This window comes from Macrobrachium nipponense, chromosome 11 (genome assembly GCF_015104395.2).
Source record: "Macrobrachium nipponense isolate FS-2020 chromosome 11, ASM1510439v2, whole genome shotgun sequence".
NCBI classification, from domain to species: domain Eukaryota; kingdom Metazoa; phylum Arthropoda; class Malacostraca; order Decapoda; family Palaemonidae; genus Macrobrachium; species Macrobrachium nipponense.
In genome coordinates, this window is record NC_061087.1 from 92,299,679 (window position 1) to 92,313,559 (window position 13,881).

The 13,881-nt window shown below is 43.6% G+C and overlaps 1 protein-coding gene across 1 annotated transcript in view; it reads left to right on the top strand.

Annotated features, from left to right (window-relative positions):
- Positions 1-13,881, top strand: part of LOC135207280 (protein Red-like) — a 137,891-nt gene that overhangs the window by 68,162 nt on the left and 55,848 nt on the right. Inside the window, exons 3-4 of the mRNA XM_064238948.1 lie at positions 7,035-7,214; positions 7,838-8,008. Of these exons, the coding sequence (XP_064095018.1) occupies positions 7,035-7,214; positions 7,838-8,008 (351 nt within the window). The remainder of the gene's footprint in view (positions 1-7,034; positions 7,215-7,837; positions 8,009-13,881) is intronic.

Sequence of the window (13,881 nt, forward strand, 5' to 3'; positions counted from 1 at the left end):
CTCTCTCTCTCTCTCTCTCTCTCTCTCTGAGAAAATAATAGATAGGAAACAATGACTGAATATTGCTTGAATGCGATATGGCCAAGTTTTGGCCTGACTGAAGTGTGGAGTGACTTTGACACCGACTTACAAGTTATTCCTCACAGCCATGGATAGACATCAACTTCACAGCCGAGAAAGGGCAATCGTATACAAAATAAATAGGTATGGAAAAAGCGAAATGAGGGCCTATGTTGTCCCATAAAAAAAGCTCTCGCTCGGACAGCTGTAAGATTTAGGAGAGAGAGAGAGAGAGAGAGAGAGAGAGAGAGAGAGAGAGAGAGAGAGAGAGAGAGCAGGGCCGAATAGGAAGGAGATTAAAGTACCTGGGAATGAAAACCCCTTATAATCTTATAATTATAGCCTCGGGGTTTGTCTCAAGGATATTCAAAGGTCCGTCACACACGGGCAGTTGTTGTTGTAGAATTAGCATAAGGGCAGATCTTTAAAAGCCACGAAAGGGAGCTCGCCACGGTGACAAGACTATGCCTTCCATATGAATTGACGATGTCCTATACGAAGATGCAGGAGATGAAGATGAAATGATCAAAGATCTGGAAGATGACGAATATGATGACTGCCTTGATGGCAAAGATGATACGGACACGGAGAACGACTTAGGAGGATTTTAGTTTATTAATTTTATGCATTTTTTTTTACTTTAATAAATTTTCACTTACCTGCGTATCCTAAAATGAAAATAATAGTTCAAGTAACAAATGTTTCTTTTACTGAGTAAAACAAAAAGTAAAAAATCCTTCGGTGTTGTGCCTTAATCAACTGATTTGGAAATTATAGATGGTTATATTATAGTCTAGAACAGTTAAACATGTTGTATAAACCAAAATAATGCAAATGGCGCACGATCGCTCTTTTGTATTTTAAAATACAATAGTAATATGAGAATGCATACAATATTATTGGATATAGTGAAGTACAAGTAAAGCATAACTTTTTAAAAGATCTACTGTTTTCCTCCGGTAGTAACTATCGCGATCTGCCGATTTGGGAAAGCATAGACGGCACGCTAATTTTATGCCGCGTGTATGATGCGACCCCTTTAAAATTAGCTTCAAAATTAGGTTTCAAAAGTCGCATGATATGCGAGTATATACGGTATGTCAAAGTGACGAAATAATTTTTGAGATGTGTCACAGATACTTTTTAGTGCGGCAAGAAAGAAATTCGCGCTTGCGCGCCTGCGTAACGATTGTAAACAAAACAACACCTTGATCCGTGAACTCCCAGCATCCCCCAAGGCGCGTGATTCAAGAGTTTTCGGCTGGTAGGCCTAAAAATATTTTTCTGCGAATTTTTAAAAAAAGTTTTGTATGTCGACGTAAAATACGTCCAGTCGGCACCCGAGAGACAAAAAATGTCAACGTAAAATACGTCCAGTCGGCGTTTAAGGGTTAACTAGTGAGTTGAAAAATTTTCATTTTAACATAAGTATACTTTTTTCTTTGGGTTATTTGAAATGAGTTTGGGGATAGCTCTTTTCAAATTAAGCACAAACCCTCGTGTTAGGATCAGGTGATCGGGATCGTGTTGTGCTCCTTAATTATGCCAGTAGGCATAGGTGTGTTGTCATGTAAGTGGATAAGACCCCATTGACAAATGCCCACTAGATTCTGTCAAGTAAGTGGATAAGACCCCATTGACAGATCTACAAGAACTCTTAGCCATAGGTCACATCCTCGCTGAGGCTCTTGAGACGAAGCAGACTACTAGCAATAGCTAGGAAGTCGACCCTTCGTCGAAACACATAGGAACCAAGGTTTTATTTATTTATTACCTACAACGTATGTTGTTTACCTGTCTAATCAGTAAATAGCTGTCTCTTGCCCTCCACCGAGGGGTGCCAATCAGCTAAGTATATATCTGACAGGTAAGTTGAATGTATGAAAATGATATTGTTATGATACAATAAAGTTTCATACATACTTACCTGGCAGATATATACGATTATGGCCCACCCAGCCTCCCCGCAGGAGACAGGTGGAAGAGAAAATCTGTCCTTAGAAGGTAATAGTTCCTATTCCTGCCACCCAGCGGCAGGCCGGTAGATCACCTGACCTACCTGTAGCGTGTGCCGCGAAATTCGAATTTCTGTCGGGGACGACGGAGTCTATAGCTAAGTATATATCTGCCAGGTAAGTATGTATGAAACTTTATTGTATCATGACAATATCATTTTTCAGCTTCTTAGATTGGACTATTGCTGCATTAGCAAGGAAAATAGAGGATTGTCAATCTCTGGAGGATAGCTTGGCGACAGACTGGCTTGATGTATTATCGTGTGCCGACAAGGCAGTGAGGGATGGCTCAGGGGAACTTGCATCTCTTTTCACTCTGGGCGTCCTTAAAAAGAGAGAACTTTGGTGCTCTTTCACCTCCAAGGGAGTCACTTCTAACCAGAAGTCTGCTCTCATGTTTGCGCCTTTATGTAAGTCACATTTATTCCCTGAACAGGTTATTCAGCATGTTCTCGCCGATCTAGAGAAAAAGTCTACCAACGACTTATTGATTCGTTCGTCGACGTGACGCCCCAAGGAGACACCACCTACAGGAGCTAAAGGGTCACCTCTTCAGAAGCACCCTTTTCGGGGGGGAAAGGCTAGATGGCAACCCAGACCAAGGACTAATTTGCGTCCACAAGCCACAGCCAGTAAGAAACCACCCTCGAGACAGTCGGACAAGTAGGGAATTTTACCCTCACACACCTGTAGGAGCAAGACTCCGCCTGTTTTGGCGAGAATGGAGTCGAAGAGGGGCAAAACAGTGGGTGATCACAGTATTAAGAGAAGGTTATGTGATCCCGTTTGTGCAAGATCCACCGCTGTCGAGTATTCCCATCGCCTTAACAGTATACTCGCAGGGATCAGAAAGAGCTTTGGCTCTTGCCAAGGAAGTAGTAGCCCTGATTTCCAAGAAGGCCATAGAAATAGTGGAAGACATCTCACCGGGTTTTTACAACAGGCTGTTCGTAGTCCCCAAGTCATCGGGGGGCTGGAGACCTGTCCTGGATGTGAGTGCACTCAATATCTTTGTTCTGAAGATGAAGTTTCGTATGGAAACCAACCGGTCGGTCATGTCAGCTCTTCGACCAGGAGACTGGATGGTATCGCTGGACATGAAAGATGCATATTTCCATGTACCTATTCATCGGAGCTCCAAGAAATATCTACGGTTCGTTTTCAACGGCAGAGTTTATCAGTTCAGAGCGCTTTGTTTCGGACTTTCGACAGCTACAAGTATTTACTCGAATCCTGGCCCCGGTAAGTCGATGGTTACATTTGATGGGAATCAATATTGCTTTTTATGTGGACGACTGGCTTCTAAGGTCCGACTCCAGCCTCCAGTGTGTGAGGGATTTAAATCGGACACTAATATTAACACAGCAACTGGGATTAGTAATGAATTTAGAGAAGTCACAGTTAGTACCGAGTCAGAGGATTCCATATTTGGGGATGATTCTGGACTCAAGCTTTTCGGGTTTTTCTCTCCCCGAGGAGAATAGTCTCTCTCCTTGCGGCTGTACGGAAGCTGTTAAACCGCTCGTCCTGCACGGCTCTGGAGTGGATGAGCCTGTTAGGGACTCTCGCTTCGGTGGAGACCTTTATTACACTTGGCCGTCTTCACATGAGGATGCTACAATTCTACCTAAAGGCCAGTTGGGACCGGAAAATTCAACCGGATTTGACTGTTATTCCGATCTCCGAGGAAATCAAGGAAGATCTTCGTTGGTGGTTGTCAGAGGAAAGAGCTCAGGAGGGTTTGTCCCTCAAAAGAGCGAACCCAGAGCTAAAATTTTATGCAGACGCATCGGACTCAGGTTGGGGAGCCCTGTTGGGGAAAGAGAAGACATCAGGCATCTGGACGGAACAGGAGAGAGGTCTTCATATCAACATAAAAGAGCTGAAAGCAATTTTTCTTGGGCTTCAAAGTTTCACCCCTCTAGTCGAAGGGAAGAAAATTGTGTTGTTCTCGGACAACACCACAGCGCTGTCATACATAAGGAAACAGGGAGGGACACATTCGTTCTCCCTGTACAGAATGATGGAGCATCTACTTCTGAGGGCGAATTTGCACAGAGTGACTCTCTTCCCCAGGTACGTGCAAGGGAAGCTCAACGTTTTAGCAGACGAACTCAGTCGTGCGCATCAGGTTCTTCCGACTGAGTGGACATTGGATATCAGAGTTTGTCAGGATCTATGGCGGTTGTGGGAACAACCGACGATAGACCTCTTTGCAACGTCCAGGAACAACAGGCTTCCTCTTTTCTGTTCTCCAGTTCCGGACTTGTTAGCCTGGAAAACGGATACAATGCTTCTCGACTGGTCAGGTCTGAATGTTTACGCATTTCCACCATTTGCAATGATCAGAGAGATATTAAACAAGTTCCAGAGTCACCAGAACGTTACGATGACTCTAATAGCTCCTTTTTGGCCCAGAAAGGAGTGGTTCTCGGATCTCCTGAGGATGTTAGTAGACTTCCCCAGGCTTCTGCCACAAATTCCATTGCTACTCAAACAGCCCCATTTCGACAGAAATCACCAAGGGTTGTGATATCTCACTCTGACAGGATTCAGACTGTCCGGGACCTGGTCAGAGCGAAAGGTTTTTCAAGAAGAGCGGCAGAGGCTATTGCTAACTGTAGAAGAGTCTCTTCGGCCAAACTCTATCAGTCAAAATGGGGAGTTTTTAGAAATTGGTGCAGAGAAAGTCACACAACTTCTTCCAAAACCTCTATACAAGAGATAGCAAACTTCCTAATATATCTGAGAGACGTTAGGAAGTTATCGACTTCGACATTAAAAGGATACAGATCCATGTTGGCGTCAGTTTTTAAACATAGAAACTTAAATATATCTAATAACTTGGACATCAGCGACTTTATTAAATCTTTTGAGTCCTCTAGGACAAGGAGACCAGGTTTAGTGGACTGGAATTTAGACGTAGTATTGTCCTGGCTCTCTAAAGCAAATTTTGAACCTCTTAATTCGGCTTCTTTGAAGGATCTTACTAAGAAGAAGTTATTCTTAGTCGCCTTAGCTTCAGCTGGTAGAATCAGCGAGCTGCAAGCAATGAGTAAAGAGATAGGATTCACACAAGACGAAGCTGTGTGTGCCTATACTCAGGATTTTTTAGCGAAGAATGAAGATCCTTCGAGACCATGGCCTTGTTTCTTCACCATTCGAAGCTTGTCAGGATTAGTAGGAGAAGAGGACAAAGAACGTTCTTTGTGTCCGGTGAGAGCACTGAAATTTTATACTCATAAAACAGAGGCTTTGAGAGGAAGTTCGAACCGATTGTGGTGTTCGGTTGAAGATCCGAGCCGTCTTATGTCTAAGAACGCAATTTCGTTCTTTTTAAGGAGCCTGATTCAGGAAGCACACACGTCAGTAAGAGATCAGACTCTACAGGTGTTTAAAGTTAAAGCCCACGAGGTTAGGGCAGTAGCGACTTCCGTGTCAAGGTCATTGTAAATATTATGACCTGGCATTGTCTACAGGAGTAAGAGATGACCAAGAGTAATTTGTTGGCTTTTGAGACATGAAGCTAAATGATTACAAGAATATCCTACAGATCGTTTGAGGTAAACCACTCTCACCCCTTCCCCTACTAATGTCCTGAGCAAGCTCAAAGAGCAGGATATTGTGTTATGGGCGCGCAACAAGATAGTGATGAACCAGTGGTCTCAGAGATGACAAATAAACAGATGATCTATCTTGATTTTCACCAACCCTCATGGTGTGGTTGGTATAATCTTTGCCTGCCACCTCGGTGGCTGCGAGTTTGATTCTCGGCCATTTCATTGAGGGGTCAGAGATGTGTATTTCTGGTGATGGAAGTTCACTCTCGACGTGGTTTGGAAGTCTCGCAAAGCTGTTGATCCTGTTGCTGAATAACCACTGGTTCCATGCAACGTAAAACACCTTACAAACAAACAAAAATAAACAAACCAACCCTCATGAGTTATAAGTGAAGGATGGTATATAAACAAGGAGGTCTGCAGTGAAGATGGAGAGAAAGAACTACTTGAATGTTACTTGGAAGACTGCATCTGAGGTATAAAAGACTTAGTTTAGGTTCTTGGAGAAGGGGTTCTCACTTATCATGTACTGGGGTTTCAGGGTAAAGAAAACAGCATCTATTAAACAGGGCATCATTTATGGCCTGTCAATCTTATCAGTACTTGCAGCAGCTCTTGAACTGCCTATTTCACGGCCATACAGTGTTGTATAAGAGCTGAGCTGTGTCTCGTAGAGCTGGGTTATCTTGAGCTCAAGATTTAGCTTGATAACCCTGACCCCTTGGAGAATACTGACCATGAACATTTGGAGATTGATGAACTGAACCATTAGAAGATGACCATGGTGGCTATTTGTTCAGAGGCCTTACAGATTACTATTGATCCAGAGCCATAGAAACCTTTAGCATGTCCTTCCACTGCTCCAAGCAACTTTGTATAGAATGTCTGTAAATAATAGAGTTAAGTTAAATGATAAGTTTAAGCACTGCCTTTTATTTTGGAATGTCTTAGGAAGTGCTTGAATTGTTGGATTGTATGTTTAGAAATGATCTATACAAAAAAATTCATGGGTTACAGTAATAGTAGTGATATTCACTGATCAAAGTTGCGAACATTTCATGTGATTGACCAACAAGGCATAAAGTATTAGAAAGTGAGAGGTTTGTTGACTTGATTATACAAAGTTTATTTTAATTCAATTCAGGTTTGGTCCCCAGGAATGTATTATACCCAAAAAATTGAGGGATTAAACTTTGCTAAGGATGAGTTTGAATTTTAGATAGCTGTGGTTATTTTTTTCTCAGAACTAATATTATCCTCTCATTTATCCTCTGAAAATGGAAAGAGCTGCTTCATACAGTGATCACTTGGAGAAAACGTTAAAAACTATAAGAGTATATTTTTTGAATAATATTGTGGATTGAATTTTGATTCAGTGTCATTTTTGTTCTATTTCTAGACCACAGCGCCTTACAAATGCAGATTTTAGGAAGCTGTTGATGACACCAAGAGCTCCTGCTGGAAGCCAGAAAGAGAATGTGGCAACACAAGGAACTAAGACTTCGACCGCTGAGCCTGCAACCCAGCGCCGGGAGAATAAAGATGACGTTCGTGCTGCAGAGCGGAAGAAGAAGAAAAGGTGAGAATATGTCTATTACAAAATTAAGTTTTTACTCTATCAATTTTATTTTCTCTTCAAAACTACAGATACTAAGGCTTTTGACATTACAAATGACGTATGGGGTAGCAATCACACTTCTTTTTTATTTTTTATTTTTCCAAACCATACAGTCATGTTGCAAAATCTATTAACTTTTGAAGGCCCACTGGCCATAGTTGTTAAAGAAAATACTGTACTACTGCACATCACAGCCTTTAAATATTATGCAGTGGTAATGTAAGATTGAGTGCTGCCTTTACTCTGAAGGTGAATGATTAGTACAGTAACTATTTGATATTGCTGACAGTACTACCATGGTTTCATGAAATCTATCCAGTAACTTCTAAAATAACATTTATTTACTTATCATCTAGCTAAAAGCAGTGCTATAATTCAGGTATATAGTATGTTGCCTGACTTTCTCTCAGACATTACAATGGAAAATGTTTCTATGAATTAGAAATACGTAATTCTTTGAAATGCATTTTCTATTTTTATGTTGAAAGCTGTTGCCCATTTATTGTAATATGCATACATAGACATACTATGATTTTCTTAATGTTGTTTCTTGTCATGTGGTATATAAAATTTTTCCTTTAAAGCTATTATGCAAAGATCAAAAAGGAGGAAGAAGAGAAAATGGCAGAATTGGCAGAAAAGTATAGAGATCGTGCTAAAGAGAGACGAGAGGGTAAAAATCCTGACTACCAAGCAGAGGATCCTTCACAAGCTGGAATGGGGGGTTACCGAGCAGTTGCACCAGATCTTAAATCGTAAGTCTATATCAGTGTTATAAACAGATAATAATGAAAATAAACTTGCATATACTGTTGTTTACTTTGTTAGTGTTACAGTGTACTGTCACCATCTTCATTGATGTGACACAGTAATTTCAGAAGATTTTTGTAAATGATACGTAAATCAGCAGGAATTTGAAGTGTCACATCTTTTAGTTTCAGTGTGGAATAGATGTAAATTTTTTTTACCATGTTGAGAAACCACATAGTATTTAGTTATGGAGAAAATTATCAACTTTTGTACATGGAACTTACCCAGCAGATATATACTTAGCTATAGACTCCGTCGTCCCCGACAGAAATTCGAATTTCGCGGCACACGCTGCAGGTAGGTCAGGTGATCTACCGCCCCTGCCGCTGGGTGGCAGGAATAGGAACGATTACCGTTCTAGAACCAGATTTTCTCTGTCGCGGTAGTGTCAACATACGTTGTTGCTACCTCCTGACTTGATTTTCGTTTTTTCATCGCCATCGACCTTCTGGGCTGTCTTTTGCAGGGAAGTACTGGGTCTTTGGTTTGGCATACGCTTTTATTAATTTTTTAATGAATTTGGCTTCGAAATTTCGAAAAATATATTACGTGAAACTACCGAATTTTTCGGTAGACACTTATATTTTGCAATAAGGGAAATATTGATATTTTTTTTCACTAATACGTGTATAAGTGTTAGAACTTGATGAAGGAAATATAAGATCTAACTTCCTACTTTAGGAAGTCAGAAAGCATATAACTAGATACGCTTCCTTTAGAAGCTTTAAGAGCTCTCGTACTAACGAGCAGTTAGAGTATTGACAATTCTAGTAGTTGTTGCATCCTCATCACCTTCTTACTCCACAGAATCTACAAATTCATATGTGCAAATTTGAAGATAAATGGATGGAGCTCAAAAGGCGAGCTCTAAAAAGGTAAGAAGTGAATATAGTGTTTCCCAGTGCAGTGGAGGGTGCGTCTGATCGGCTCCGTAGCGCTTCCAGGCCTAGACCTCTTCCAAACTCCCAGACCCAGTGGAGGAGGAAAGTCGACAGCCGCAGGAAGGTTAGGGAGAACCCCCACCGGTCAGGCGTCCCCTCGGCAGGTTCTGTAGAACGTCCCAGACTGCCAAGGATAGCCATTGATAAGGCATCCTTAAAAAAGTGCGTCTCTTCATCTTACATCCGAAAAGACGAAGAATGTATGTTTGGAGCGATGATCTAGCGCGTTCTCTGAAAACTAAGAGAACACTGAGGCCAGCCGCTGCCAGGAAGCCGCGTTCCAGCAAGCTAGCGTGAGCTACGTTCCTATAGCCAGCAGCGAGGCGCGTTCCAGCTAACAGACTAGCGCGAGCTGCGTTCCTACAACCAAACGCGAGCCGCGTTCTAGAAAATTTTTCTTGGCGCAAGGCGCCTTCAAAGAGACGAAGCGCCAGCCTGGCGCAAATTGCGCCAGAAAAACAGACGGCTAGAGCAAGGAGCCTTACAGTAGAGTGGCAATCAGAACGATCCTTCCATTGAACGTTTCCGGCAAGAGGCTCTTTCTAAAAGGGGTCTAGTAGGCGCTCGGAACTGTCAGGGCGCACGGGACCTTCCACGCAAGCGGAACGTTCCAGGAGCGAGTCTCCTTTCTAGCGTGCGGAACATTCCAGGCGCGCGGAACATTCCAGGCGCTAGGTGCAAGGATCCAGGCACCAGAATATCCTTTCTCTATCTGCCTCGGCAGGGAAAGAAGGTAGTAGAGTATCTGCTGTGTGAGAATACGATACGGCAAATCATAAGCACATACCGTAGTTACTTCTTTGCTGAGCAACTCAGTTACCAGTATCCTTCCAGGAATTTCCTAGGAAGGACTACGCTTAAAGGGATTGTTTAAGACAACACCTACTTAGCTTCTAGATTTATCGAAGTCTTGTTTCGCATTATAAGAACTTCCTGAAGTTCGATAATAATTTTATAAGATTCCTTTATTAAATGGAGTAGCTGGCAACTCTGGAAGAGTAAGGCCAGTCGGCTAACGAGACTGCTATCGCTTAGACACCAACGCAGTATCATGTAGGTGTCGGTCATGAGTGGTCGGTAACATGTCTCTCTCCTGCGGGATGGAATGAATAACCGTGTCTCTCCCCTACAATCGTGGTTTTAGCCTCTGATTGAGGGGATAGTTAAGCAAACATAAATAAAATATTGTCTGCCTTTTGCTAAGAAGCTTTCAATAAGAAAGATATTACAACATTTCAATGCTGTTTACCGTAGGTAACATTTTTAAAAGATTCTAACGCAGCGGAACTCTATATTGTATAATGCTCTCATGCTTACGAAAGCATGGCTTATTAGAGTACATGCTTAGTGAGAAGATGAATGTAGTAGAGAATTCACTTTAAGACTACGGTATTGGTCAAGTCTTATGCACATACCGAGGTTAACTACAGAATTCCTAGTATCCTTACAAAGGTTTCCTAGATTAATGCTGTTTACCACAATGTGACAGTATTATAAAGGATTCTAATACGGCAGCGCGCGATATATATAATTCTCTCATCCTTTCGAGAAACGCACACAACCTTTTTAAATTCGGATATTGCTCAAGAGAAGTTGGGCGAGTCGGATGGGAAACATTCTCTTAGTGGCAGAAGTTGTTTCCCTGAATTGGACTATACTACGTATATAAAAGTTTTTTCCCACTAAGACGGAAATTAAACATGTGAAAGGATGTCGGGTACCATAAAGGCATAGATGTTATGGCACATAACCTAAAAAGAACTAGAAGGAAGCGCCAGCCTGGCGCAAATTGCGCCAGAAGCGCCTGCCGCGCCAGAAGCACCATCCAAGATATTTTCTCGTTTTAGCGAGTTATTAACCTAAGAGTCCAGTAGCCTCTCGGACAGCAGGCTCGGTAACGGCAAGATTCGTTCCTGATTTCGTTACCCATTTAATCGAAAAGGGGTCGCTTACAAGGAATGATGAAATGATTTATTTTAATCACTTAGGCCAATTCCACGACTCTCTCATATCGCAAAGAGGCCAATTCCACGACTCTCTCATATCGCAAAGAGCATCGAGAATCTCTTTTTCGCCGCTGTTCGCGTTAACAAAAGAGAACCTATTTGGGAACAGACACGGAACGTAACGATCCTTAAGAGGTTCGATGCAAGATTTTGCATGTCCGTGAGAACCTTCTCGATCGAAGATAATAACTGTTAACGTATGTCTAACACTTATTGAAAAGAGTTGTGAGAAACCTGCGGAAAGTCTTCTTCATAGATCTCTTTGTAAGGTAGAAGACGAACAGGCTTCCTTTAGACTACTGCTTTTTCCTCGAACCAAGAGAGGTAGCAATATAAGACATCTTTAAATTTAAAGAAGGGGAATAAACTTTAGCCTTTTTTTTTCCCTAGTTATAAATTCTTAACAGATATTAAGATAACTGGGCGTCAAAGGAAGAGAGGATGTATGCCTCATTTTGGCCTTAGAGAGGTTGGATTCACAGAAGTCACGTCTTCTCACAGCATGTTTCGTAAGGCTTTTCCAAGAGTATCTGGATATTCTATCAGAATCTATTATAAATAGACCTATAAAACCTCTCCACTCTGAGTCTGTCCGCGTGCAGACTGACCAGAAGTGGACATGAATGAGAGGTTTTTTCAAGGTAAATGACAATAGTCATGGCTAAGACATAGAATTGCTGCAGATCGTGCTAGATGGAATGAGGAAACTGTCCTCTTCCGATACCTCTGTGAACCACATAGCGAGGTTTTTTCTTCACTTTCAGAGGGAAGAATCACCTATGTATATATCTGCTATCAAAGAACGCAGTAAAAGGCCATACTCTGTCTCTACAAAGGGAATTAGAGATAACAGAGGATTAAGATCTTCGGGATCTTATACGATACCGCAATACGACAAGAGTAGGATATCATGTACTTCGAATGGGATTTTTTTTTTGTGGCACAGTATTCCGTGTTCCGACAAAATGGAACTGCTCCTCATCAAACTTCTTTGAGGAAGTTTATGAAGGAATTCTTTGTTTCTCTTAGCCCTAAACGACCAAGAAGACAAGTGAATTTTTTGTGCATTGGAATCTCGCATCAGATTCAATGGAGACTCGGCAATGGGTTCTTGCCAGCATAGTATGTCTGGCAAAAGAAATAAATCCCTCTATTCCTGACGCAACGCTTTCAGATAGAAGTTTAGTTGCCCAGGCAGGGTACTTACATTTTCATCTACAGAAGAAGAGATGGTTTAAACGTTTGCCTACAGAGTCTTTGGGGTGCGATGAGGGCTCAAAATGCTTCCCAGAAGGTATTCAGAAGGATACAATAAGAGCTAGAAATCAGGGTTCCGCCCAATTTCAGCTCAGAGTCTCCTTCGACTTCCAGACTCCTTCCCTTCCTTCGGGCAAGGATAGGGAAGATTCTGCAACGAGGAACCTCATCAACATGTAAGAAGAGATCTCGTTAGCAAAAGAAGTGTTCACGAAGGATCCTCCTCGGAGGAAGACTCTTCTCTCTCGTATTGTTAGATATCCTGTCGTCTACTGGGTGTAGCTGACTAAAATCACCTCCCCTTGCCAGGGGCCAAAAGCTCAAAGGGGAAGAATTTCTTCCACCCTTCTCCAGTCTCCTGATAAACTATGTGGTGTTCAGGACTCTCGGACAATGTAGCGCCAGCCAAGCGCCAAATGCCAATACAGGCGAAAAACGCCAGAGGCGGACAGTTCCAAGGAACTCTGTCATGGTCGGATACTGAGAAGGAGCGGGCCTCCAACCTGGCGCAAATGCACCAGAGGCGAACAAATCGGACAGATATAAGAGTGTCCGATGTGGACATTGCCAGACAGCCTAGAGACTCTTCCAAGCTCGAAGCTCCAGCAAGTGTGGAGGAGCCAAGCCAGGCGCGAGGCGCCAGCCAGGCGCGAGGCGCCAGCCAGGCGCGAGGCGCCAGCCAGGCTCTAGGAGCCAGCCAGGCTCTAGGAGCCAGCCAGGCTAGGAGCCAACCAGGCTCTAGGAGCGCACCAGGCCTCTAGGAGCCAACACCAGGCTCTAGGAGCCAGCCAGGCTCAGGAGAACCAGCCCGGCTCTAGGAGCCAACCCCAGGCTCTAGAGCCAACCAGGCTCTAGGAGCCACCAGCTCTAGGGCCAGCCCAGGCTCTAGGAGCCAGGCCTGCCAGGCTCTAGAGCACCAGCTCTAGAAGCCAGACCAGGTGCCAGGCTCCTTCAAGGCTAGGCTCCAGTCAGGATTGAGGATCCATCCAGACGCAAGGCTCCTTCCAGTAAAGAGAAACCTAAAGCTCTGTCATGTAAGAGGGCTAGTCCCCATTGATATGATACAGGTAAGGCTCTGCCATGTAAGTGGGTCAGCCCCCATTGGCACGATCCGAGAAGGCTCTGTCGTGTAGCGGGCTAGCCCCCATTGACATGATCCAGAAGGGTTTGTCAGTCATAGGTACCCTACCTCGCTGAAACTCTTGAGGCATGCAGACTCATAGACAGTAATCATGAAGTCTTCTGCCAGGCTCCAGGTGCCTTCCAGGCGCAAGGCACCAGCCAGACGCAATGCTCCAGCCAGGCGCCAGGCGCTAGCCAGGAAGGAGGAGCCAATCAGGCACCAGCCAGGCGCGAGGCGCCAGCCAGGCGCGAGGCGCCAGCCAGGCGCAAGGCGCCATCTAGGCGCGAGGCTCCAGCCAGGCTCTAGGCGCCATTCAGGCGCAAGGCTCCAGCCAGGCGCGAGGCGCTAGACAGGCTCTAGGCGCCTGCCAGGCACGAAGCGCTAGCCAGGCTCCAGGCTTCACCCAGAAGAGATCTATATCAAAGAACGCCCTGTCCTTCTTTGAGACATTGTGATCTCCTAAGCACTTGATAAGTGCATTGATGATTCCT